At 44.7% G+C, this 27,778-nt stretch overlaps 1 protein-coding gene across 1 annotated transcript; it reads left to right on the top strand.

Moving 5' to 3' along the window:
• DNAL4 (dynein axonemal light chain 4) lies at positions 1-27,778 on the top strand. Its single transcript, XM_056523886.1, has 4 exons — positions 1-158; positions 10,574-10,741; positions 22,282-22,365; positions 26,298-27,778. The coding sequence occupies exons 2-4, from the start codon at positions 10,670-10,672 to the stop codon at positions 26,460-26,462; spliced, it is 321 nt and encodes a 106-aa protein (XP_056379861.1). The 5' UTR covers positions 1-158; positions 10,574-10,669; the 3' UTR covers positions 26,463-27,778.

The following is a 27,778-nucleotide window of genomic DNA, read 5'->3' as shown; positions in this document are numbered from 1 at the left end:
CGGCGTGTGAAGAGGGAAGGGGCGTGGTCTTCAACTCGGTGGCTCCGCTTCCGGGTTTGCTTGTGGTTGCCAGGGGAGGCCTGGGCCGCGGCATAGCAACGGAAAGCGCAGGGACGCTGGGTGAAGTCAGACACCGATGCGGACCGTCCCGGGCTGCGGTAAGTCATTGCGCGGTGGTAGCACTTTTTATTTTTAAAGTACGGCGGCTGAACGCACAATGTGCACGTTGTCCTGTGGGAAAGAATAGACCCAGAAAGAACAAAAGTGAACGACATAGCGGAGACGTGAATGGAGGCAGCGGGATTGAGGTGGGATAGACCGGACTCGGGGCAGTAGTGGGTCGGATAGGAAAGTTATGGCGGGGGCAGCAGTCACCGGGAGTCTGCCCATTGTTTGGGAAACCGCTCATCCGTTACACTGAGGGCTCTTTGTGCTGTGCGGTAACGCACTCCAGGTGATTTCTCATTGAGCTGATATAAACGCATGAAAAAGTTTAGTCCAGTGTGAACAGCTGTCTCATGCACTCTATGTGCAGTTAGTTAGATCAGGGGTCTCCAAATTGTGACCCTCTAGCTCAGTGGTCTCCAACCTGCGGACCTCCAGATGTTGCAAAACTACAACTCCCAGCATGCCCGGACAGCCGTTGGCTGTCCGGGCATGCTGGGAGTTGTAGTTTTGCAACATCTGGAGGTCCGCAGGTTGGAGACCACTGCTCTAGCTGTCGCAAAACTACAACTCCCAGCATGCCCCGACAGCCGAAGCCATCTTTCTATTCTATCATATCCACAGAAAAATGAAAGTAACAGAGTGAGCAACAAGACTTTTTTATTTTTTTTATTTTTTAAGGGGGGGGGGGGATACAAATTTGGGGTAATCTGCAATGAAGGCCTCTAATGTGTGTAAACACTGCCTTACCTGTATATATTGAATTTATGGACCTGGTTTTGCACATGGCAGTTTTTTTTTTTTCCCCCCAATTCTTCAGTTTTTGAGCCAAAGCCAGAAGTGGATTTAATAGAAATGGGAATTATAAAAGAAGGACTTAGTCCTGTCCGACGTCCGAAATCTTTTCCCTCCAGCACTGGATTGAAGGGAAACTGACGCTAGAACAGATCCCATTCATTTGAATGGGACAGTTAAAGGACATCTGCAGCGTGATTAACACTTATCCCCTATCCACAGGATAGGGGATAAGTGTTTGATCGCGAGGGGGTCCAACCGCTGGAACGCCCTATGATCTCCTATACGGGGCCGCGGCTGTCCCGTGCAGGGGCGTGCCGGCCGCAGCATGACATTGCAGCCGGCACGCCTCCTCCATACATCTCTATGGGAGAGGCAGGGAGGCAGCGTTCGTGCCTTCCCCAATAGAACTGTATGGGGACGGGGAGGAGACGGGGCGTCACCGCGACCTCTAGGTCGACGCTACGCGCCTTAGCGCTCACCATGACTGCTAATGGCGGCGCCCCGTTAGGGAGATTGAGGGGGTGTCCCCCAGCGGTCGGACCCCCCGCAATCAAACACTTATCCCCTATCCTGTGGATAGGGGATAAGTGTCATACCACTGCAGTTGTCCTTTAACATTCATCCGGCATCTCAATTTGGACACCGGACAGGGGAACGCATCTACAATGGACGCTGGATGCTACACAACTGATGACAACACACATCAGTTGTCATCAGTTGTGTAGCATCCGGCATCCATTGTTTCAATGTTGCTCCCTCTGTGTCTGCTCCTATAAAACGGATTGCTGCTGCGAGCAGAACAAACAAGCACACTAGGGACGAGCAGTAGCGCATCCGCAGGATCAGAAATGCAGCAGGTGTGCTACGTGTGACCCTACCCTAATAGTCCGTTCACACGGGCGGATTACCTGCGGAATTTTCTGCGGATTTGGCTACCGCAGAAAATCTGCAGTAGAGGCAGATTTGCAGATTTTCCTTTAAACCCATTGAAGTCAATGGTAGCAAAAAACGCTGCAGAATTTCTGCAGTTAATCCGCCCGTGTGAACAGACCCTAAGGGTATGTTCACATGTGCATATTTTTGCTGCAGATTTGCTGTAGCAGATTTTGTTCCTTATTGAAGTCAATGGGTAGCTAAACTGCAGCACATCTGCAGCAAAAATACGCACACATGTAAACGCACCCTTAGGGTACGTTCACACGGGCGGATTTATTTGAGCATTTCCCGCTGCGTATTTGAAAGGGGGCGGGCTCTTCCTGGCTGTCTGCAGCAGATTTTCTGCAACGGAATTTATGCTGCAGAAAATCCTCCCCAGACCCTACTGACTTCAATGGGGCTTGCGGCAGATTTTCCGCAGTGTACATTCCGCCGCGGAAAATCTGCTGCGGACAGTCGAGAAGAGCCCGCCCACTTTCAAGTACGCAGTGGAAAACCCGCTAAAAAATCTGCGCGTGTGAACGTACCCTTAGGGTATATTCACACATACATCCTGTGCATGTTTGAAGCTGCAGATTTCAATGTGAGCTAATTGACTGAACACAATATAATATCTGCAGCTTTAAATCCTGCAGAGGATGCACCCAGCGGATCTACAGCATATTTTAAGTTTGGGAAAATCCGGGCAGTGGGAAATGCGTTGCGGATTCTGCTATTAGCAGAGACACATAACGCCCCTGTCGCAGCCCTGTGTGTGCAGTAAGGTTTGGAGCACCCGCCTTCCATACCTTATCGTGGCATGAAATGCGCTGCAGATGCACTGTGTGTGACCCTACGCAATACCTGGTTGAGAAACAATGAGATTGAGGTAAATAAACACTACCTCGTTGTCTATAAACCAGGGTGCCTCCAGCTGTTGCATGAGAGAGTGCCTATGTACCTCCCACTAATCCCCAAATTGCACCCCTCCCCAGAAAGTTACTTACTTTGTTTGGTGGGACCCAGCTGTGGGCATGGGAAGTCTTCCTGTTTCCAGTGGTGAAATAAAAAAGCACAAACGGATGCGCCCTGTAGTGTAACTACAAAGGTGAGTTGGTAACGCTAAGTGGGAATTGCGCTTGCCACATGAAGTTGTACTCCAATCAAGTACAACAATGGAACAGGGCGTATCATCAAAGGGTCTCTGCAGCTTCGTCCCGCTGAAATAGAATCACAATAAAAACAAGCAATTTCCAGGTAGCAGAGTGGGATCAATGGAAGCGCTGAGACCAGATAAGAAGGTAAAAGGATTTATTTCCCATAATGCAACGCGTTTCACGGTCACCCGCTTCCTCAGGCATCACATCACATCATGCCTGAGGAAGCGGGCGACCGTGAAATGCATTGCATTATGGGAAATAAATCCTTTTAACTTCTTATCTGGTCTCAGCGCTTCCATTGATCACACTCTGCTACCTGGAGATTGCTTGTTTTTATCGTGTTCCCAGTGGTAACAGAGTGTCAGGATCTTTGGTGTAGAGCAGGAAGTATGTGCCTGCTGCTCCACCAATAGTGTGAGGGCATCCCACTCTGCTCTCCTCCTCTGCTCTTCTCACAGACTGTCAGTGCGGCTACAGCCCCTGTGCTGATATTGCAGGTAATGTCTCTGACAGCGGCGGGCCCCCTCTATTCACCCCTGGAAGCAGTAGACCACTTTAAACAGCGGTCTTCTGCTTTTGTGCTGGGGCTGCAGGCTTCTACAGGGGGGGGGGGTGCAGCTGGGGCCCGGGCCCCTTACTGGAGTACTGGCTGTACCCCCCTGATGGCGGCCCTGGAGGTAAGTAAAACTGCTTATTTTAATGCACTTGGAGCATTATAAGTTGTTTTTGTTTTGTTTTTTGTTTTTTTTCAGATGGGAGTACAGTAGCATGGAATACAAATCATGTGCAACTCCTAAGTGGTTATGGCGAGGATGTGGTACTGGTAGTTCAGATATAAAGATCTTTATAGCAAGTGCAAGTAACCCCATGAAAAAAAATTGCCCGATAGCCATCATACCTAATGACCATCAGTTGCAATATTAAGCTGCTTTTAAGAAGAAAAGGAAGCTTCGATAAGCCACTTCACGTGACATCATATGACGTAACGTTATGTGAAGCATCCTGGCTTCTAAAATTTTTTGCTGGCTCCTAAATTCATAGCAAATTATTCAAGCCCAGGCATATAACACTATCTCCCTGTCATAATATATATATATTGGGACATTTAGAGAGAATGTGGTGTGTTTACAGCATGCTGCTTTTAGCAAACTGTTGTTGTTCTGAACAATGCCATAGGCAGAGGAGCAGACGGGGAATGAATACAGCAGACTGTTCTGCTCTGAAGCTTTGTTCAGCAGCAGCTCTGGGTGGGAAACTGTCAGGAGTGTAGTATTGAGCAACTGCTCAAAAAGAGAGTTTCTAACATGGAAGGGAAAAGGACTATAGATGTGTAAATCAAATGGATTTTTGGGGTTTCCGAACTGGGGCAGGCAATGCTATATGCTTCTGCAGCATTTTGTCATTTGATGTTGGAATACCCTTTTTATAAAAAAAAAAAAAAAAAAAAAATAATAATAATAATAATAATAATGGGTGGAGTGATCGCTTGGTGGGAGGGAGATCAATCTGCAACTAATGCAAAAGCTGTAGGCACCCTGATTGAAAACCACAGGTCTTTTGAATGGATGCAGCTCATTTATGTTTCAATGGGGGGGGTGGCTGATGTGTGGGAGGGAGGAAAATTGTGGGATTTGTAGTCAAAAAAAGAAAAGTCAAACAGGAAATACCAGTTCATAAAAAAAAAATAGCCACAGTATTATGGTAATCTCATGACACGGTCATTTAGCCCCAAGAGAAGCGCAGATCCTTCCTAAGCATGTCCATTATTGCCTGCCAGGTATGTACTAAAATCACCTTATGGTGGAGAACTCCTTTAAAATGCCCATTCTGGTCAGTTCTTCTGGGTATTGACATGTTTTGCAGATCTGGACTGTCTGTAGCATTGTATATTGAGTCTGGTTTCAAGTTACAATGGTCCAGAAAAGACCATTGTATGCTGAAACTATTTTATGTTTAGGCCATTGTAAGTTGAGGGATCACTGTACCAGTATGTGGGACCTGACCTCACCCCTTTACTTTACAAGATGAAACCCATAAAAGACAATTTGCTTCGGGCATTAAATCTCAGTAAGAATAAAATGTTTGCTTCTTCCTGGAGGGCGCAGGGGACTTTGCTCTTATCACCCTACTGCCTAAACATAAAAGCCAAACCACCATTGGACTGTGTCTGCTTCTCGCAGGTGACAAGCATTGATCCCGGTGTTGACACAACACCTACAGAGGGTTTATGGGACATTAAACATTAAAAGAAAGTGGAGGGGGCTGGAGCCTTCATGGGGGGTCTAGAAGGGATTCTTCTTTTTTTCTGTGATGCACAAACAATACAAGACAGGACTGGTCTCCTTTTCATTGTATATACTTTTATACAGTGGCTGTAGACACATGGGGTTTTAACCCCTTAAGGACACAGCCAGCTTAATTTTTGCATTTCTGTTTTTTCCTCCTCACATTTTAAGAGCCATAGCTCTTTTATTTTTCTATCCACAGACCCATATGAGGGCTTTTTTGTGTGACCAATTCTACAAGCATTTCTATTATTGTACTGATTTAAAAAATAAACTAACCTTTTTAACAAAATCACTATGTAAAAATCTGTTTCTTGATTCTTTTTAAGTTTACACCGTTCACCGTACAGGATCATTGACATATTTTAATAGTTTGGACATGCGGTGATATCAGATATGTTTATTTTTATACACTTTTTTTTTTTTTGTAAAATGGTAAAGCAGGGTCAATTTTTATTGGAAGAGGGGTTTATTCAAAGGTGAGTACATTTTTTATTGGAGGAGGGGTTTATTCACATAAAAAATAAACTCCCATAGGGGACTATTTATAGCAATCACTCGATTGCTTAGCACCAAACCGTAATGGCATAGCACTGATCAGTACTATGTTCAACTAGAGACAGACCAGAAAAGAAGGCTGCAGCAGAGTGGCAGGAAGCAGGTGAGGGTTTACTGTGACTAGGATCAGAGAGACAACACAGGATTTTAATTCCAGTTGCTTATCCAGTTAAGATCTTCTGATAACTGGACATTTGGTAGAAATTACATCAGGGCAGATTTTTGCACAGTGAATATATAATGTAGCACACGTCACTTCATAAATTTGCACTACTGATGGGAAGCCCCCGGAGAATGCAAAATATGGTGAACAAATTACATACATTTATATACCAGCTGGTCACTGGAGTACATTTGAAAATGTTGTTATAATAATAATAATTATTATCTTATTATTATTATTATTATTAATATTAATAATAATAATAATAATAATAATAGTAGTAGTAGTAGTAGTAGTAGTAGTAGTAGTAAATGGCAGACTGGGAAAGAGAGCCCTGCCCACAAGGGCTTACAATTTACAAGGGGAGCGAAGGGAAACAGTAGGGGCCAATGATAAATTAAGCCTACCCAACTGGTGCATCTGCTAACCACGGCCCATCAAGTGCACAGCAAAATGACCAAGCCAGCAGAGACAACGTGAGAATAGCGCTAGATCTCCAGCATATATTGTAGTAAATTCACTTTGTGCAGTGACCACGGACGCTTGCTTTTAAGTGGCAATGCTGACGTAACAGCAAAAAGTTAAAAATTTGATCCGAACCTTTTAAATGTGTTAAAAGGTTAAAGGGGTACTCCGGTGAAAACCTTTTTTCTTTTAAATCAACTGGTGGCAGAAAGTTAAACATATTTGTAAATTACTTCTATTAAAAAAATCTTAATCCTTCCTGTACTTATTAGCTGCTGAATACTACAGAGGAAATTCTTTTCTTTTTGGAATTCTCTCTGATGACATCACGAGCACTAGTACTGCAAGGCAGCAGTGCTAACCACTGAGCCACCATGCTGCCCTTAGCATACATCTGCTATGCATGGTTGCTAAAATGGACAGAGATGTCAGCAGAGAGCACTGTGCTCGTGATGTCATCAGTGTTCCAAAAAGAAAGGAATTTCCTCTGTAGCATTCAGCAGCTAATAAGTACTGGAAGGATTAAGATTTTTTAATAGAAGTAATTTACAAATATGTTTAACTTTCTGCCACCAGTTGATTTAAAAGAAAAAAGGTTTTCACCGTAGTACCCCTTTAAATACCAATTAGAAGGTAAGCATTTTTAATAAGAAACTACACAAAAGAACAAAGACGACATAATCTGACATTAGTACAGAGAAAAATTACAAAATATTATTTTGCTGATAGAGCATTAGATGCTTGAAACAAACCTGCAGCCGATGTGGATGTTACATCTACAGTAAGTGAATGTAAACATGTCTGGAATAAATAAACATCTATACTAAGATAAAAAGGAAAACATATATATGGGCGGACTAGATGGACCAGGTGGTCCATTTTCTGCCAACAAAATGATACAGTTCTTGTTATCTTCAGCCACCACTAGAGGGAGCTTACTAAAAGTTTACAATCCCACTCTGTTTTCTCCTGTCTCATATTAAAGGGAATCTGTCATCAGTATCACTCACACTAATCTGTTGTACAGGCTTATAGTGCTGATGACAATGATACTTACCGGTCATCGCTCTGTCCCTTTGCTCCACCACACTACCCATTTTTCGATTCATGAAATTGACCTGCTTGGTGAACGGGTTGGGGGCAATTTCCCAAACCCCCCGTGCATGGTGACATCTTCCTATTAACCCCTTAAGGACCGGGGTTTTTTCCGTTTTTGCATTTTCGTTTTTTGCTCCTTGCCTTTAAAAAATCATAACTCTTTCAATTTTGCACCTAAAAATCCATATGATGGCTTATTTTTTGCACCACCAATTCTACTTTGTAATGACGTCAGTCATTGTGCCCAAAAATCTACGGTGAAACGGGAAAAAAAATCATTGTGAGACAAAATTGAAAAAAAAAACGCCATTTTGTAACTTTTGGGGGCTTCCGTTTCTACGTAGTACATTTTTCGGTAAAAATGACCCCTTATCTTTATTCTGTAGGTCCATACGATTAAAATGATACCCTACTTATACAGGTTTGAATTTGTCGCACTTCTGGAAAAAATCATAACTTCATGCAGAAAAATTTATACGTTTAAAATTGTCATCTTCTGACCCCTATAACTTTTTTATTTTTCCGTGTATGGGGCGGTATGAGGGCTCATTTTTTGCGCCGTGATCTGAAGTTTTTAACGGTACCATTTTTGCATTGATAGGACTTATTGATCGCTTTTTATTCATTTTTTCATGATATAAAAAGTGACCAAAAATGCACTATTTTGGACTTTGGAATTTTTTTGCGCGCACGCCATTGACCGTGCGGTTTAATTAACGATATATTTTTATAATTCGGACATTTCCGCACGCGGCGATACCATTTATGTTTATTTTTATTTTTATTTACACTGTGTTTTTTCTTTTATGGGAAAAGGGGGGTGATTCAAACTTTTAATAGGGAAGGGGTTAAATGATGTTTATTCACTTTTTTTTTGCACTTTTTTTTTGCAGTGTTATAGGTCCCATAGGGACCTATAACACTGCACACACTGATCTTTTACATTGATCACTGGTTTCTCATAAGAAACCAGTGATCGATGATTCTGCCGCATGACTGCTCATGCCTGGATCTCAGGCACTGAGCAGTCATTCGGCGATCGGACAGCGAGGAGGCAGGTAGGGGCCCTCCCGCTGTCCTGTCAGCTGTTCGGGATGCCGCGATTTCACCGCGGCTATCCCGAACAGCCCACTGAGCTAGCCGGCATGCTTTCGGTTTCACTTTAGACGCGGCGTTCAACTTTGAACGCCGCGTCTAAAGGGTTAATAGCGCGCGGCACAGCGATCAATGCCGCGCGCAATTAGCCACGGGTCCCGGCCGTTGTTAGAGGCCGGGCCCGACCCGCTATGACGTGGGGCCACGCCGTGGCCCCGCGTTATAGATCGGGAGTGGACACATGACGTTCCAGTACGTCATGTGTCCTTAAGGGGTTAAAGGGGTATTTCCGACCATAAACATCTTATCCCCTATCCAAATATCTGATCGCGGGAGCCCGCCGCTGGGACCCCCGCGATCTCCATGCAGCACCTACATTCTATGCCGGGCTGCTGCTCCAGTGTCAGAAACCTCTGTGTTTCCAGGACTGGAGATGTCATGCCACGCCCCCTCATGACGTCACGCCATGCCCCCATCATGTCTGTGGGAGGGGGCAGGACGATGTCACACCCCTCCCATAGACATGAATGGAGGGGGCGTGGTGTGACATCACAAGGGGGCAAAACGTCAATTCTCCAGGGGATAAAATGTCTATGGCCTTGTGCTGAGCATCCTTTGCTGTACAACAGGTTATTGCAGGTGATACCTTGGTGATGCACTTTACTCTGTCCGCCTCCCCCAAACTCTCGAAACTATTTGTACCCAAGATGTCTGGCAGCATCCTATCAACTTGACTCTATGAAAATGTTGCATCTGTATGTTACTTTATAAATGTGTATATTATAGTATTTCCTTCCAAATTACCCCATGCCTGACTGAATCATTCTCCTGGCATCTTCCTAAGGTGTATTAAAGAGTACTTATCATCAACTACACCTTCCTTAATCCCCCGCAACATCTGTTCCTGACTCTAACTATCTCTAGTTTGGAGCTGTGTGCGAGGGGAGCAAGTGGGCATGGCCTGGCAGGCGCAAAGTCATCTGATGCCTGCCGTGGCCAGCTTCCTGTATTCAGTGCTCCCTCTCGGGAGCATGCAAACAGGCTCAGCACAGTGCAGGGATGGCAGCTTCTGAGTCTCCTCCTCTCTGCTTGGCTTTACACGTGCCATACAGAGAGGAGGAACGTCGGAGGACAATGCTGCCGCGCCCTGTACTGGTGCGAGCTCGGCGCTCGCTCCCACCTGGCTGATTGACAGGCGGGGAGCTGCGCTGAGCTCATCACGTACTCGGGCAGCGTCTGCGATTTTGGACTCACTGCCAGCCCGGCATGAGTCCGAAATCACTGAAAACACTTGCGGCCAGGGACTCCTAGGGAGACCCCTAGTGGCCACAGTTTCAAAGTGAAAATAGACATAGAATAAAGCATTTTTCTTTATAAATCCAATTAGAAAGTTGTTTTATATTTTAATAAACTATAACATACCAAAAAAAATGTGATGATATGTACTCTTTAAACAGTGTGATATCCCTTTAAATACATACCATATCATTCTCCTGGCAGCTGTCGTGTAACATTTAAAGGGTTTCTTTCTTTGTGGCTTTCTCTCTTTGAACACAATCCTATCTCTTGTTACCCCGGTGATACAAAGAAGAGTTGTCTTTTAATGTATAAGCTGCTTTTGTTTGGAAGTAAAAATAAATTTATCTGCATGCCGGTGGCAGCGAAGTTCACACACAGAACATTTTCTAACATTTGATACTGTTTTCCTCTCTCTGAATGCATTTTTCTAGTCTAGGACTCATTGCATGGTTTGATAGAAAGATCAAGGCGTCTTTTTTTATTTAATAGGAGAGAGGAAGGGGGGGGGGGCGAGCAGATGAACAATGAAAATTGGTATAGCTGATGCTACATTATATACTCTGTTTCTTTAGGGATCTGAACACGACCTCTCGGCTGGTTCTCCTGAAGCTACGCTATATGTTCTGTTTTGCACAACACTAATTGCTGTTACTTGAAGAGAAAGAGTCATGGCAGATCCTGGAGAGGGCAAGAAGGATGAGGCGGACTACAAGAGGATGCACAGCTTCCCATTAATACGGGTAATAAGACCTCTGCTCCAGCATTGCAGGTTTACCATAGCATGCTACACCTATTAAATCAGTCCTGCATAATATAGATATAAACAGATGTATAAAGTAGCGTGTCTGTAATATATCTTTTTTTTTTTTCTTTCTTGATCATCTATTTATTTTAGTTTTTTTTTTCTAGCTGTACTGTCGAGCTTCTGCATTACCCGATACACCTCAACATATCATTAGTGTGATTAATAATGCAATGTACTTTATTAAATTGAAAAGTTCCGCAACTTTGTTATACTTTGTAATTTAGTTCTTTACTTTTTTCCAAGATCTATGCTTACTGTCATAGTCTGAAATTTGATGGCCATACACTTTAAAGGGTTACTCCGCTGGATACCCCTGCGGCACCCCTGTCATTCGGTGCACGGAGCGAAGTCTGCTCCGCGCTCGATGACTGGGGATGCGGGCCGCCACGTCCCCTCCATTCACATCTACGGGAGGAGGCGTGACGGCAATGTACCAAATGTCATGCCACCTCACATAGACATGAATGGAGGGGGCGTGGCGTGATGTTACAAACGTGGAAGCTGCGAGCTTCTGTGTTTTGGACACCGCCGATGCCGGCCTGCAGATCGTGGGGGTCCCCACCGCGGGGACACCCGCGATCTAACATCTTATCCCCCTATCCATTGGATAGGGGATAAGATATTTCAAATGGAGTACCCCTTTAAGCCTATGGGGGAAGATTTATCAAAACCTGTCCAGAGGAAAAGTTGCCAAGTTGCCCATAGCAACCAATCAGAACTCTTCTTTTATTTTTCAGAAGCCTTTTTCGAAAATGTAAGAAGCTATCTGATTGGTTGCTATGGGCAACTTAGCAACTTTTCCTCTCGACAGGTTTTAAAAAAATCTCCCCCAATAAGTCTGTCTGATTTACCTTATCTGTCTCAGAAAATGATTTAACCGGTTCCCGACCCAAGCCCACGTCCTACCGGCCGGCCCCCAGCTGATTCCTGTAGCTGGGGGGTGGCATTAATAGCCGACATGCGGCGGTTGCCACGGCCGCCTATTGACCCTTTAGATCACTGCTGTCAAAGTTGACAGCAGCATCTAAAGGGACATTTAAACCATCCCTGGGCAGGATCAGGCTTTATCAATCGAGCGCAGAGCACAAAGATCAATGTGGTTCTATGAAACCACACTGATCTGTATGAGGAATCTAATGATTCCTCCCAAATGTCCCCTAAGGGGACTAGAAGTGTAATAAAAAAAAAAAGTTGAATAAAAAGTTTAAAAAAACACCCCTTAACTCCCTTTTCCCAAATTCCATATAAAAAATATGTAACCATAATAAAAATACATATGTGGTATCGCCGTGTGCGTAAATGTCCGAAATATAAAAATGTGTTGTTAATTAAACCGCACGGTCAATGACTTATGTGCAAAAAAATTCCAAAGTCCAAAATAGCGTATTTTGTCACTTTTTAGATCATGAAAAAATGAATAAAAAAAACTATGAAAAAGTCAGATCAATACAAAAATGGTACTGTGAAAAAAATGAGCCCTCATACCGTCCCATACAGGTTAAAAAAAATTAAAAAATTATAGGGGTCAGAAAAGGACAATTTTAAACTTATTAATTTTCGTGCATGTAGTTATGATTTTTTCCAGAAGTATGACAAAATCAAACCTATATAAATAGGGTATCATTTTAATCGTATGGACCTACAGAATAAAGAAAAGGTGTCATTTTTACCGAAAAATGTACTGCGTAGAAACGGAAGCCCCCAAAAGTTACAAAATGGTGTTTTTTCTTCAAGTTTGTCGCACACTGATCTTTTTTTTCCGTTTCACCGTCGATTTTTGGGTAAAATGACTGATGTCATTGCAAAGTAGAATTGGTGGCGCAAAAAAAATAAGCCATCATATGGATTTTTAGGTGCAAAATTTAAAGGGTTATGATTTTTTTAATGTAAGGAGGAAAAAACGAAAGTTCAAAAACGGGAAAACGCTTGGTCCTTAAGGGGTTCAAAATCCTAATGAAGACTATAGAGAAAGTTGCTTCATTTTGCATTTAGGAAACAAATGAACAATAAGTAAAAAGCCTAATTGGCTGCATTTGTGGGAGTGGCGTGGGGTATATAAACTCCCCTCTCCCACAGGTAGGGGCGTATGACTCGTGGGCGGTATCTCTCTTGCAGAATACCGTGTTAGGGCGTACGTCTCGGAGGTGTCAGTCGTTTGCAGTTGGTTTGCAGTTATTTTCGTGTTTCAGGTCGGTGAGTATCACTCCTGCCGCAGCCCCAGGCCCCTGTCCCGGTTACCCGCCTGTTACCTGCTCGCTGCCCGCTCTGGGGGAACGCTGCTTCTGCGGATCGCGCGGCCCGTCCTCTCCTGCCGGCCGTCAACACTTGCTCGGCTGGCTGGGGGGGGGGGGGGGAACGGGTTGTCGGGCCCTGCACTGCGGCGTTCTCCCCAGTGCTGCGCTTCCGGGTGTGGGTGGGGGACCTCCCCGGTTCAGCCGCGCCGCCATCGTTTCGGCGGTCCAGCCGCTCCGTGCGGGCCTGGTGCCCCGCTTCCACGCCGTCTCCTGCCTCGTGCGTTGGCTGGGCGGGGCGGGGCTTCTGGCCCGGGGGGGGGGGGTAGTGACGTCATCGTCCGGCGCCGCAGCGCTGCCGTAGCTCAGCCGGAGGATGCTGCCGCTGACGGCCTCCCCACGAACTGCCCCGGCCAAGGGGAGGGGTTTCCCGGGACCCACCACACAGTCCCGCTCCCCTTCGCCGCTCGGCTGGGGGTGGGGGTCGCTTCGGTTTCGTTTGGAGCCTCACGCACGGAGGCCACAGTTACCCTCCAGGGCACGCAGGCCCTACTAATCACGCCGGATTTCTCTCAGGTGACAACAACCCTTTCCCACCATAGCCTCAGTTTCAGTATCACACCTTCCTCCATCACACCCTTCGTTCAGTCACATTCATGTGTAATTAATCTTTCCATAAATATCCACAGCTGGAAGCCGTTGCCGTGCGGTCAGTACTCCCGGTGTTTGAAGCTTTTCAGGAAATTCAGCAGGTCAGTTCCCTTCTGTAGCCAGGAGAACTGCAAAAAAAAAAAAAAAAAAACCTATATATATATATATATATATATATATATATATATATATGGTATTTTTTCACTAGTCATTTTTTTTTGTTCTCTCTTTCCTCTTATTCTTTGCCGGCACCCTTCTATGGCCCGGACAGGTTGCCAGCAGCATGTCTCAGCCAGCGGATATCGAGGAGGCGCTCTCGGTTCCTGAGACTCCCGCCAGGGCCTCGGACCGAGGTAGCTTGCCCTCGTACAGGTCCTGGACCATCCCCAGGCTAATGGAAGAGTTGAGAAGGAGGGGTGTCCCCTTTCCGGCCTCAGCTAGGAAGGGCGAGTTATTCAACTTGCTGAATGCTGACCAAGCCCCCCGGGGTAGCCAGGCAGCGGCCCAGGACCAAGTCTCAAGCGCCTCCTTGTCTCAGCTTCACACTATGATGACTGAGGTGCTCACGACGGTGTCAGGCTTCAAGGCTAGGCTACACCTAATGGAACTCTCCAGGAGCGACGAAGCAGTCCCGACCGCAGCGTCGCCCACGGCTTCTACCTCTCAGGCCACGCCTTCAGGTATGCCACATCCTCCACCGATCATCACGCCCGCACATTTCATCCCGGCAGCCATAAAAAAGGACATCCTTGAGGGAAAAGAGGTCAACCTCGCCTCTCTGCTAATTGCCACCACGGACTTACATGATACTAAAACCGTTGCCTGCGGGGAGCTGGCGGTCACGTTCAAAAGCAAGGACGCTAGGCTCAGCAGGAAGTTGAGTGTCACTGAGTTTGTGCTGGCATTTGGACTTTTCAGGGACGTACTCTGTTCAGTCAGCCCTGGCCGCAGGGAGGAGTTGGATCTGTATTTACACAGGGTAGTGCAGATGGCGTACAAATACGGGGGTACCACGTTCTAAGAGTACCACAAGTCTTTTTCAGCAAAAGCAGCAGCCGCATACGCTCAGTTCGGCTACTTCACCAACTGGGGGACCATAGACACAGAGCTATACTGCGAACATTTTGCTGGTCTGAAAGCCCCCTCCTGCACCGCATGCGGGGTGACCACGCATTCTTCCAGCTGGTGCCCGCAGGTCAGCAACCTAGGGGAACCCAGCACCAGTAGGAGCCTGAACACCTTCACCCCTCCAGCTCCTAGGAACATGGCCGCCTTAGATAGGCTCGGTAGACCAGTGAGGTACCTGGGCAAGACCCAGATCTGCAATAACTTCAATCTTTCCTCCTGCGTGTACAGCAATTGCAGACTACTACATGTGTGTTTCATTTGTTTCAGGGCTCACCCCAGCTCTATCTGCTCCCAGAAGGGCCCTCAGGCATGACTAGGCGTGGTACAGGTCCAGGTCCTCGCCCGGGTCCTAGCTGGTCATCCTGAGCCCGACTGGGTGAGATGGCTGGTGGCAGGTTTTTGCGATGGGTTCCACACAGGTTTGGTCGCTTTGCCGCAAAGCACGCATGAATGTGGTAACCTGTCATCAGCCCTTTCCGAGCCAGAGACCGTGTCCGGGCTAATCCAGCTGGAACTGGCAAAAGGTTTCATGATAGGTCCCTTTGATGTGCCCCCTTTTTCATGTTGGAGAGTCAGCCCTCTGGGGCTTGCCACAGGCAAATATTCCAATAAAAGAAGATTAATTTATGATCTCTCAGCGCCTTATTCCTCCATCATTCCTAGCATCAATGCTTTAATCCCCTCCGACGAGTTCTCCATGAAATATGCTACTATTGACCGAGCCATACAGATCATCCTACAGTTAGGGAGGAACACTTGGTTGTCCAAAGCGGACATAACTGACGCTTTTAAACTACTCCCGATCAGTCAAGACCTGTGGCAATGGCACGGTGTCAGGTGGCTGGACAAGTATTATTTCGCAGTTAAGCTCACGTTCGGGGCAAAGAGCAGCCCCTGGCTCTTTGACCAACTAGCCACAGCACTGCATTGGGCACTCCAGAACGTGGCCGACTGCCAGCACGTCATACATTATCTGGATGACTTCTTACTACTCGAACATCCCAGTCTCTCTCCTCTCAACCTCACTTCACTACTGTCTCTGTTCAAGGAAATCGGGGTCCCAGTGGCACCACACAAGACGGAGGGCCCCGTCAGGCAGCTGGTGTTCTTGGGCGTCATCCTAGACACTGTAAGCATGCAGGCTAGGCTTCCCCAGGAGAAACTAGTCAGAACCCGGGAGATGATACACAACCTATCCAGGAGTCGCACAGTAACCAGGGTCGAACTCCAGAGCCTCCTGGGCATGATGGCTTCCGCTATGAGGATCATCCCGCAGGGGAGAGCCTTCATATCCAGACTTTTGGACCTTCTCCCCTCAGTATCAGGTCAGAGGCATGTTATTCACATCAACAACGAGGCGATGGCTGACCTACTCATGTGGGATCACTTCTTGGAGAGCTGGAACGGTGTCTCTTTCTTCGTTCCCCTTTATCAGACGGGTCCCCGACAATAGTGTCCGATGCCTCATCGGTTGGCTTCGCAGCCATTCTCGGGAACAAGTGGTTAGCCGGCCCCTGGCCAGCTGAGATCCTCAACATTCCTGACTTCAGAGTAACTTCAGCCCTGTTTGAAACATTTCCCATCGTAGCCGCCGCTGCTGTCTGGGGAAATTCCTGGGCCAACTCCACAGTTCGATTTTTGTGCGACAATTCCGCTACAGTCGGCATTCTCAACAAAGGACGCTCTAGGTCTCCCCACATAATGCGCTTTGTCAGGAGGTTCATTTTATTGTCTCTCCAGCACAATTTCCATTTTTTGATCGAACACATAGAAGGTAGGAAGAACTTGGCGGCTGATGCACTCTCTCGGGCTAAATTCAGTGTGTTTTTTCAGGTACAACCAGACGCAGACCGGGTCGGAGTCCCGGTGCCTCCGTTCCAACAACTGCTGACGGACTAGCCAGATACGTCTCCATTGCCAACACTCTAATCAGGAAGTCTTTAGCTCCCAGCACGATCCGGGCTTATGATACCGCTTTGGCGGTTTTTACCTCCTTCATGCAGGGCTTAGGGCTTTCCCCCACAATCACTTTACACTCTGCCCTAGCTTTTGTTGGTTTTTGCCATTCTTCTTTACACTTATCCGAGAACACCATACAAACTTCACTTAACAGGTCTTCAACACCACAGGTCGCTCTCGCACCCTCACGCCTCTTCTCTACACTCTGCTCATCCGATCAAAGCAGCACTCAAAGGTATTTCAGCCTTGTCGCACCCCAAATCTCTTTCTCGCGCACCGGTCACGGGGGATCTTTTCCGGGCTATGTCTTCCTTACTGGACACGCACCCTTTTGGTTTTCACCTCAGCACGGTCATCAAAGCTGCCATACACCTTGCTTTTTACGGCTTCCTTAGACCGGGGTAGTTCACGCGCACTGGCTGCAGAGCACCCGGGCCAACCCTGAGCCAGCTATCATCCAACAGGCTAGGTTTCACCTTCACCCTACCATCCACTAAAACCTGCAGATGGGGAGCATCCATCAGATATTTCCCCACCTCACATCAGTGGTGCCCAGTCTCGTCTCTCACCGACCTCCTCTCAATGCTGTCCGGGCAAGCAGTGGACAGTCCGCTCCTCCCGGTGGCTGGGCATGCTCTGTCTTCCTCCCAGTTTATCAGATACGTCCGCTCCCTAGTCACCATGCTAGGTCATGATCCCGCTGTCATCTTAGGACACTCATTCAGGATCGGGACGGCCTCCGCAGCCTCCAAACATGATGTCCCAGCTCACATCATTAAGAAGCTAGGCCGCTGGAACTCCAGCTGTTTTGACCGGTACATTCCGGATCCCTCTACCGAAATGGCTAATGTGTTCAAAGTTTTGGCGTTGTGATACAAATAAAATAGAGTTACACCCTACTCTTGACTCTTTGCCCTCTATAGGCGTGCCCTCAGTCGCGGTTATTGGGCACACCTCATCCGCTGTTTGTATTTCATAATTCTGTACTAGGTCTACCGGGGTTCCAAGGCTCAGGACGGTAAGTACTCTTGTTCTCCTTTTTTCGTATACTTGCTCGTACGGCCTTTCGAGCCATGACCACAAATGAATGAGTGTAGAGGAGGCGTTCATAGCCTTTAAAGGGGGTTAAAATAAAAGCTATACTTTTCACCTATCCTGTGGATAAGTGATGTGTCTGATTGTTGGGACACCTAGTGATCACAAGAACAGGGGAGCCTTGTTCTCTGTATGAATGAAGTGGCATTTGAGCATGTGCATTGCTTTCTATACAATCTCTTTGGCACTGGCAGGGAAACCTGAGAACAGCATTTTGCTATCTCCATCAGTTCCGTAGAGACTTTATGGATCAGCAGTGCACTTCCTCAGCTGTGGCTCCATTCTAATGGAGGAAATGGGACCCCAATTTTCTTGATCAGTGGAGGGCCCAGCAGTGCGGCCCCTAACAGTCAGACACTTATCACCTATATTGTGGATAGAATATGAGTATCTCTCTTGGGACAACCCTTTTTAGATACAAATAATACTTATTCAGCCAAAGACTGTTACGTTCGATTTCTCTGTGAAGCATGCCTGTTTTTTCCTTGAGGAGACTTTACACAATTATATACATTATAAATAGGTAACCACAACCAGAGGATTTGACCTTCATTTACCTATAGTGTATGACCCCCCTCTAGTTCTGCCCACACAGTCAGTAGAGATATGGAAACATCACTTCTTCCTTTTCCATGTCACCTATTGTTTTTAATAGAGAGACCACTACTCTGCAAACATGGACCAGTTGCCCCCATTTTTTACAACCAATGGGCAATCCAGTAATCAGATCTTCACAGATCCCATTTCTTTGTAATATTTAGTTTAGGTACAGTGACTTCTAGTGGTGAGCTTGCTTACTGGATTTTTTTAATCTATCTACAGTCATGGCTGTAAATGTTGGCACCCCTAAAATTTTTCAAGAAAATGATGTATTTCTCACAGAAAAGGATTGCAGTAACACATGTTTTGCTATACACATGTTTATTCCCTTTGTGTGTATTGGAACTAAACCAAAAAAGGAAGGAAAAAAAGCTAATTGGACATAATGTCACCAAACTCCAAAAATGGGCTGGACAAAATTATTGGCACCCTTAACTTAATATTTGGTTGTACACCCTTTGGAAAAAATAACTGAAATCAGCCGCTTCCTATAACAATCAATAAGCTTCCTACACCTCTCAGCCGGAATGTTGGACCACTCTTCCTTTGCAAACTGCTCAAGGTCTCTCTTATTTTCCCAACAGCAATTTTAAGATCTTGCCACAGGTGTTCAATGGGATTTAGATCTGGACTCATTGCTGCCACTTCAGAACTCTCCAGCGCTTTGTTGCCATCCATTTCTGGGTGAGGTCATTGTCCTGCTGAAAGACCCAAGATCTCGGACGCAAACCCAACTTTCTGACACTTGGCTTATACAGTGCGACCCAAAATCCATTGGTAATCCTCAGATTTCATGATTCCTTGCACACATTCAAGGCACCCAGTGCCAGAGACAGCAAAACAACCCCAAAACATCATTGAACCTTCACCATATTTCATTCCGTTTTCAGTAAACAGTAGAATGATATGCTGTATCTTGGTCTCATCTGTCCACAAGACGTTTTCCCAGAAGGATTTTGGCTTACTCAAGTTCATTTTGGCAAAATGTAGTCTTGTTTTTTTATGTCTCTGTGTCAGCAGTGGGGTCCTCCTGGGTCTCCTGCCATAGCATTTCATTTTATTTAAATGTAGACGGATAGTTTGCGCTGTCACTGATGATCCCTGAGCCTGCAGGACAGCTTGAATATCTTTGGAACTTGTTTGGAGCTGCTTATCCACCATCCGGACTATCCTGCGTTGACACCTTTCATAAATTTTTCTCTACCGTCCACGTCCAGGGAGATTAGCTACAGTGCCATGGGTTGCAAACTTCTTGATAATGTGGTGCACTGTGGACAAAGGCAAATCTGGATCTCTAGAGATGGACTTGTAACCTTGTAAATTTTCAGGGGTGCCAACATTTAAGGCCATGACTGTATAATGATTTCACAACATTGTATATGCTAATGCACATGTGTATGTGAGCAGAGATATACATACCAAAAGACCAAAACTATTTAGACATCTTGACAGCCCATTTGTGTTTGCTTGTTACATAAATAAGAGTATTCGTATTGCTGGTTCCCTTTCTTCTCCTCCTACAGTTTTTTAACCCCTTAACGACGCAGGACGTATATTTACGTCCTGCGCCGGCTCCCGCGATATGAAGCGGGATCGCGCCGCGATCCTGCATCATATCGCTTCGGTCCCGGCGCTCATCAACGGCCGGGACCCGCGGCTAATACCACACATCGCCGATCGCGGCGATGTGCGGTATTAACCCTTTAGAAGCGGCGGTCAAAGCTGACCGCCGCTTCTAAAGTGAAACTGAAAGTATCCCGGCTGCTCAGTCAGGCTGTTCGGGACCGCCGCGGTGAAATCGCGGCGTCCCGAACAGCTGATCGGACATCGGAAGGGCCCTTACCTGCCTCCTCGGTGTCCGATCGATGAATGACTGCTCCGTGCCTGAGATCCAGGCAGGAGCAGTCAAACACTGATAATGCTGATCACAGGCGTGTTAATACACGCCAGTGATCAGAATAGGAGATCAGTGTGTGCAGTGTTATAGGTCCCTATAACACTGCAAAAAAAATGTAAAAAAAGGTCATTTAACCCCTTCCCTAATAAAAGTTTGAATCACCCCCCTTTTCCCATAAAAAAATAAAAGTGTAAAAAAATAAATAAATAAACATATGTGGTATCGCCGCATGCGTAAATGTCCGAACTATAAAAATATATCATTAATTAAACCGCACGGTCAATGGCGTACGCGCAAAAAAATTCCAAAGTCCAAAAAAGCGTATTTTGGTCACTTTTTATACCATAAAAAAATGAATAAAAAGTGATCAAAAAGTCCGATCAAAACAAAAATCATACCGATAAAAACTTCAGATCACGGCGCAAAAAATGAGTCCTCATACCGCCCTGTACGTGGAAAAATAAAAAAGTTATAGGGGTCAGAAGATGACATTTTTAAACGTATAAATTTTCCTGCATGTAGTTATGACTTTTTCCAGAAGTGCGACAAAATCAAACCTATATAAGTAGGGTATCATTTTGACCGTATGGACCTACAGAATAATAAGGTGTAATTGTTACCGAAATATGCACTGCGTAGAAACGGAAGCCCCCAAAAGTTACAAAATGGCGTTTTTTTTCCGATTTTGTCGCACAATGATTTTTATTTCCGTTTCGCCGTGCATTTTTGGGTAAAATGACTAATGTCACTGCAAAGTAGAATTGGCGACGCAAAAAATAAGCCATAATATGGATTTTTAGGTGGAAAATTGAAAGGGTTAGGATTTTTAAAAGGTAAGGAGGAAAAAACAAAAGTGCAAAAACGGAAAAACCCTGAGTCCTTAAGGGGTTAAGAAGGTTTTCCACTAGAAGAATAGCAATATTGAGGCCATGCTTGAGATTGTGATCACGGCACTTAAGTTCCTTCTATTTATTCCCACACCAAACTTACTGACTTTAGGAAAACTTTTTTTTTACTGGATCTTTGCACATTTCCAGAATTTTTGGAGCACACTGTTATCACTTGCTGCATTTCTTTTGCCTTGACCCTCATATCCATGCTCAGCAATGGCAAACCTCCATGGAAAACAAAATTGTTAGACATGTTGAAATCCACCTGCCCAATCTTTCCTTAAAGTGGTATTCCACTGCTCAGAGTTTGGAACAAACTGTTCCGAACGATGGAGCCGGCAGTTCGTGACATCATAGCCCCACCCCCTCATGATGTCATGCCCTGCCCCCCTCAATGCAAGTCTATGGGAGGTGGCGTGACAGCCGTCACGCCCCCTCCCATAGACTTGCATTGAGGGGGTGGGGTGTGATGTCATGAGGGGGCGGGGCTATGACTTCACAAGCTGCCGGCTCCATCGTTCGGAACAGTTTGTTAACGCTGAGCAGCGGAGTACCCCTTTAACCCAACATTTGACCAAATATGATAGATTTGGAAGCCATTCACCTAATGTGTTTGCTTGTGTTTGGCTACTATGCCATAAAACACTCAATAACCAGTCCCTGTGATGGAATAAGCCGCTTGGAACACATTAGTAAAAGCCACTTTCTATCTGTAGACAGTCTATATTCACTCTCTCCAGCACCAGATCTAACCTGACAGAAGAATGACAGAATGGTGACTCCCTATTCGGGTGCGATGGTGAAAGTCACAGAGCTCTTCAGATTGTGTTAATATTTGTCTATGGAGATTATAGGCAATGGTTGTGACCAAAAAAGACAAAACTACTTATTTTGGGGGTTGTCCACATAATTTAGGCCATGTAGTGTATATATAGTTACAGTTACTCATGATATGCTGCAGTGGTAATAACAGCATTTCCCGGGCCAAAGGCTTATTATAACAGTGGGTGTTTTCTCCCTCCAGCACACAGACATGCCAGAAGAGATGCGAGTAGAAACCATGGAGCTTTGTGTTACAGCCTGTGAAAAGTTTGCCAGTAATAATGAGGTAATGTCAGTGTTCAGATCCATGATAAAAGGCTCTCCTACCACTGCAGTAGATTGTACAGCATGTGGTAGGCTGAGCACACTGCTCTCCAAGTGAATGGCAGGGATAACAATGCGGATGGTACATTGTTAAATAATAGGACTTGCCTTAAAGGGTTAATGTCATTTAATACAACTTTTGACATGTTGCCCAGGCAGCACGGGCCTCTCTCCCCTTTTCTCTGTAAAAGGCTGCTTAAAACTCCTAATGGCAGCAGGTTTCTGGAGGGAGACACAGTGAGATCCCAACATTTGACATGATCGGACAACAGGGAAAAAGTTTTTAAATGTCAGTAAGGGTGCTCTTACACAGTGCAGTTTTGCTGCTCTTTTGAAGCCAAGACCAAAGGGGTACTCCGGTGGAAAACTGTTTTTTTTTTTTTTTTTTGTTTTTGTTTTTTTAAATCAACTGGTGCCAGAAAGTTAAACGGATTTGTTAATTACTTCTATTAAAAAATCTTAATCCTTCCAGTACTTATTAGCTGCTGAATACTACAGAGGAAATTATTTTCTTTTTTGAACACAGTGCTCTCTGCTGACATCATGAGCACAGTGCTCTCTTCTGACACCTCTGTCCATTTTAGGAACTGTCCACTGGACAGTACTCTGGACAGTTCTTAAAATGGACAGAGATGTCAGCAGAGAGCACTATGCTCGTGATGTCAGCAGAGAGCTCTGTGTTCCAAAAGGAAAAGAATTTCCTCTGTAGTATTCAGCAGCAAATAAGTACTGGAAGGATTAAGATGTTTTGATAATAGTAGTAATTTACTAATCTTTTTAACTTTCTGGCACCATCTAAGAAAAAACGTTTTCCAACGGAGTACCCCTTTAAATAATAGATAGAACACATTTTATTATTATTTTTTAGTAAAATTGGTATCTATTCTTTATTTTGTCTACTTTACTATGATCCCCACCTGGTTTTGACTTTATAACTGCACTGAGTAAGAGCCCCCTTAGCGTTCAAACGTTCTTCACACGTGTTTGACACAGGTTTCTTGCATACAAATGAATGGTGTTTTCACAACCCCATTCACGTGTAACTAAAATATTTTTGATTCTGCTGCTGAAAATAATGTGCATAAATAAATAATATACTCCTTATTTCAGCAGACTATAAATAAGCAAACAAAGGTTTTCGCACACCCTCATTCAATCCTCATAGGAATCTGCTACCCCTAAAAACTGCAAAAGCTCAACTATTCTGCAACAGAAATCCGAGCATCAGCCTCAGATTTCTTATGAGGAAATTTTGTCAAATTCCAAATTAACAGGTAAACATGCCCTCATGGTAACACTGGAGATCTTGGTTATCCCTACATCCTCACCTTTATTTTCAGAAACTCATCAAGTGAGCGTTAGGCCACACACACAGTAATGACCGTCCATACCATTTACTGTTTATACATTGGGAGTATATGTCATTTTTGCTTAGCGTCCTATTACAATATATTCTCTTTTGGAGGAGGATTAAATGATTCTTGGGGTTCTTTTAGATGGCTGCCAGACAAGAGCAGATGAGTGCTTGTTGAAGGAGCCTTTTACATGGGTCAATTATTGTGCGGGTACGGCCATGCAAATTATATCTGGATTATTCATGCAGATCTTCACTTACACCGTCGGTCACATATCTCCTGTTTGATGTGGCCGACCAAGGATCATTTTAAATACTACATGATTCCAGCGATAATCTAATGACCTTGTATAACAAGCTCTATGTGTAAAATTTTCACAGTTCCTATTTCAGAAGCCAGTTATTGCCCTTGAAGCCCTCTTGTTTATTTTGTGAGGTGATATTCTTCAAGGGGTTAAACGTATTCCCATTCAATCTCCTATATGGGCCATGGTAAAAACATTTAACTTCATGCTGTGCAGACAAATCAATTTCTGCAGCTCATGATGTAAAGGTTGGATGTGACACGAGAGGAATGTGTCACATGTCAGCGAAGAAGGCAATCTTGTATTTTTTTTTCTTTCCTTAAAGAGAACCTGTCAGGTGCTTCATGCTGCCTGAACCAGCAGGACAGTCTGCTACAATTTATTCTGAAATGCTAGTTGGTGTTGCAGAGAAGTCATAGGTTAAAGGAGTATTCCAGGGAAAACTTTATTTTTATATATCTCTATCGACTGGCTCCAGAAAGTTAAACAGATTTGTAAATTACTTCTATTAAATGGGCACTGTCAGATACAAACTTTTGCTATGTTGTAAAGCATACAATACCAAAAGGTTTTGCAATTGCTTTCATTAGAAAACTTTCAGTATTTCATTCTGAAAAAGCCAGTCAAACAACTGCTCTCCCTGCCTGCTTGAAGACATACTAGTCCTGCTGTGTCCATGCGTCATCACCTATGTCATGGACACACCTCCTTGATTGACAGCTGTGAGTGCAGGGCTCACACCTGGAGGAAAAATCCTCCCACTGTCAGCTTGTGTCCCGCTACTGTCAGTGAGGACAAGCTGGGAGTTGTAGTTTTGCTAATGCTAGGGGAGATGTGAGCAGACAGTATACTGAGGGAGGGGGCGGAGACCTGCACAGTGAGGCCACACCCCCTCCCTTTGAGAGGAATTCAGACTAGTGAGCTAAATTAAAAGTGTAATAAAAATGTGCTAGACATAAAAATTAAATGTACATGGTCAGGATTAGGTACTGAGTGATATATAAAAAAAAATAAAAAAATTTGTTGGCTCTTACTGATACGCTTTCAAAAATCTTAATCCTTCCAATAATTATCAGCTGCTGAAGTTGAGTTGTTCTTTTCTGTCTGACCACAGTGCTCCCTGCTGACATCTCTGCTTGTCTCGGGAACTGCACAGAGTAGAAGAGGTTTGCTATGGGGATTTGCTTCTACTCTGGACAGTTCCTGAGACAGGTGTCATCAGAGATCACTTACACAGAAAAGAACAACTCCACTTCAGTAGCTCATATATACTGAAAGGATTAAGATTTTTTTTTTTTATAGAAGTAATTTACAAATCTGTTTAACTTTCTAGAGCCAGTTGATATATAAACATTTTTTTTCCTGGATAACCCCTTTAAGGTACTTTCCCATTTTATGTTTGTTTAATGTAAATGAATGCAACTTTCATTGTGTCAGCTTTTGACCATTGTCGAGATCTCTGTCCGTGAATTGAAACCTTTTTGGTTAATTATAAAGAATGAGGCTAAACAAGTTTGGCCGAATCCACACCTGCAATGGGTTTTTACTGCAAATTTGTGCAGTTTGCAAATGCACATTTATGTCCCGTTTTTTTCTGGGTAAAAAACATCAGTATTCCAAAACGGTGCAAATTTGCAGAATAGACTTCATGTGGTTTTGGTTAACTTTATGTTAAGCGCACCAGCGCTCCTTTTGTTACACGTATGTGCAAAAACATCTAGATGTAAACATGAATGACAGTGAGAAGTATTGTAGATCATGGAGAATAAAACATTAAAGGGGGTACTCCGGTGCTCCAGCGTTGTGATAATTTTGTTCAGAACGCTCTGAGCTGGAAGCCGTGATCGTGACATCACAGCCTCGCCCCTCATGATGTCACAACATGCCCCCTCCATTCGTGTTGGTCGACACTCCCCCTCCCATAGACATGAATGGAGGCGATGTAGCGTGACGTCGAGAGGGGCGAGGCTGAGACGTCACGTCCTCTGCCACTAAAACCTGGTGTTTGTATAGAGCGACGGGTGCTGCAGAAAGTCGCAGGGGGGGCCAGGAGCGGGACCCCTGCGATCAGACATCTTATACATTATCCTTTGGATAGGGCATAAGATGTCTAGCAGCGGAGTACCCCTTTAAGTCAGAATTCTGACAGTTCATAATAAACATCTTTACACAAAACTGGAAAGTCCTTTAGATGGAAATTAACTAATGGAAATTCTTAATCTTTGTACATTTCAGAGTGCAGCAAAGATGATAAAAGAGACAATGGACAAGAAGTTTGGTTCCTCGTGGCATGTGGTGATTGGGGAAGGCTTTGGTTTTGAGATCACCCATGAAGTCAAGAACCTTCTATACATGTTTTTTGGGGGCAGCCTGGCTATATGTGTCTGGAAATGTTCATGAGGGACCTCATTCAGGTTGCCCCCCCCTCCTACTTCTTACCTTCTACTCAGGATGTGCTGCTACAAGGCCTCGCTCAGGAAAGAGTCTCCAGCCGGGCTCTCTATATTTATCTTTTTGGGGTGTCTGGGAGTCACCTCTTGACCCATTGGGAATCAGAAGGGTTTGCAATAGATTTGCAGGCACCTACAGCTTGGATTGTTTTTAACTATACAAAAACGGGAATAGTTCGGTTCTTGCAATACGTTCCTAAGTAGGCGCTTCTTGGCTTTTTAACAATCAATTACACCAAATGAAGAATAGGAACAGATGTCACACACCTTTTCCGAACCCCTGATCCTCAGAGGCTTTTGTAACCAGTAATAATGTATGCACAGGGTTTTACCGTCCAACTGGCATCGCAGATCTGGTTTCCCAAATATATTTTATGGTCGCCCTCATTCTTCTTCTTATTTTTCTCTATTATAAGAACATTTCTCTTTCATTATCTATTTCTTGACACCCTTCCCCCTTTTCATTCTCAGTATCACACGTTCTGTCATGTATGAGTCATTCCTACCCTCTCCTCTTAACAAGCCGTCTCACCGTCTCCCCTCGGAGAATACTTTTCAGCATAAATATAAATACATTTCATCACTTCTACAATTTTGTTATTAATTCTTAAACAGTACTTATAAGGCAGACCTGTCATCCATACATTTATAGAGTACCAGCATGTAAAGGGGAAGGTGTCTAGAAGCTACGTGCTAATAAGTTACATTGATGGCGGTCAGTTTGTTTGCATTGGATGTGTAATAGATGTGACAGGCAGTGGGGTCCCGGAATTGTGTACCAGTTAAGTATTGCTTAGGTTAGCTATCGATTTTTACAAGTAATGTGTTCCAGAAATCTCCTGGTTGATGGGCTGGGTTTCTCTATTCATCATAGTATCATTCACCTGAGTGTCATGTATACACACCTAAATAGATAGATCTATATATTTGTGCAATATATTTTGTTTAGACTTCCTTCTTTTTTATCTGCATGTATCATATCTGAATTTCCATCTCCTCATTCTATTTCTCTCTCCCCCTCACCTCCCTTTTGTCCATTTGACGTAGACATGCATCATAGCCTATCCACAAGCCATAAATAATAGATCAGGAGATTAGGATACCACAGAGAAGCCTGCCAGCTACCAGTCCTTAATTCCTCTTGTTCAGTGGCAGAAACGTGAAGCCATGTTTCTTGGAAGGATTTTATACTCTGTTGGAACTTATTAAAGTATGCTGTTTTTTTATGTTACCTCTGGTTATAAAACGGTTTACTCTACTTGTCAT

The sequence above is a fragment of the Hyla sarda genome, chromosome 6, assembly GCF_029499605.1.
Source record: "Hyla sarda isolate aHylSar1 chromosome 6, aHylSar1.hap1, whole genome shotgun sequence".
Lineage (NCBI taxonomy): Eukaryota > Metazoa > Chordata > Amphibia > Anura > Hylidae > Hyla > Hyla sarda.
The sequence above is the reverse complement of the archived record's forward strand: the minus strand, read 5'-3'. Positions and strand labels throughout refer to the sequence as shown.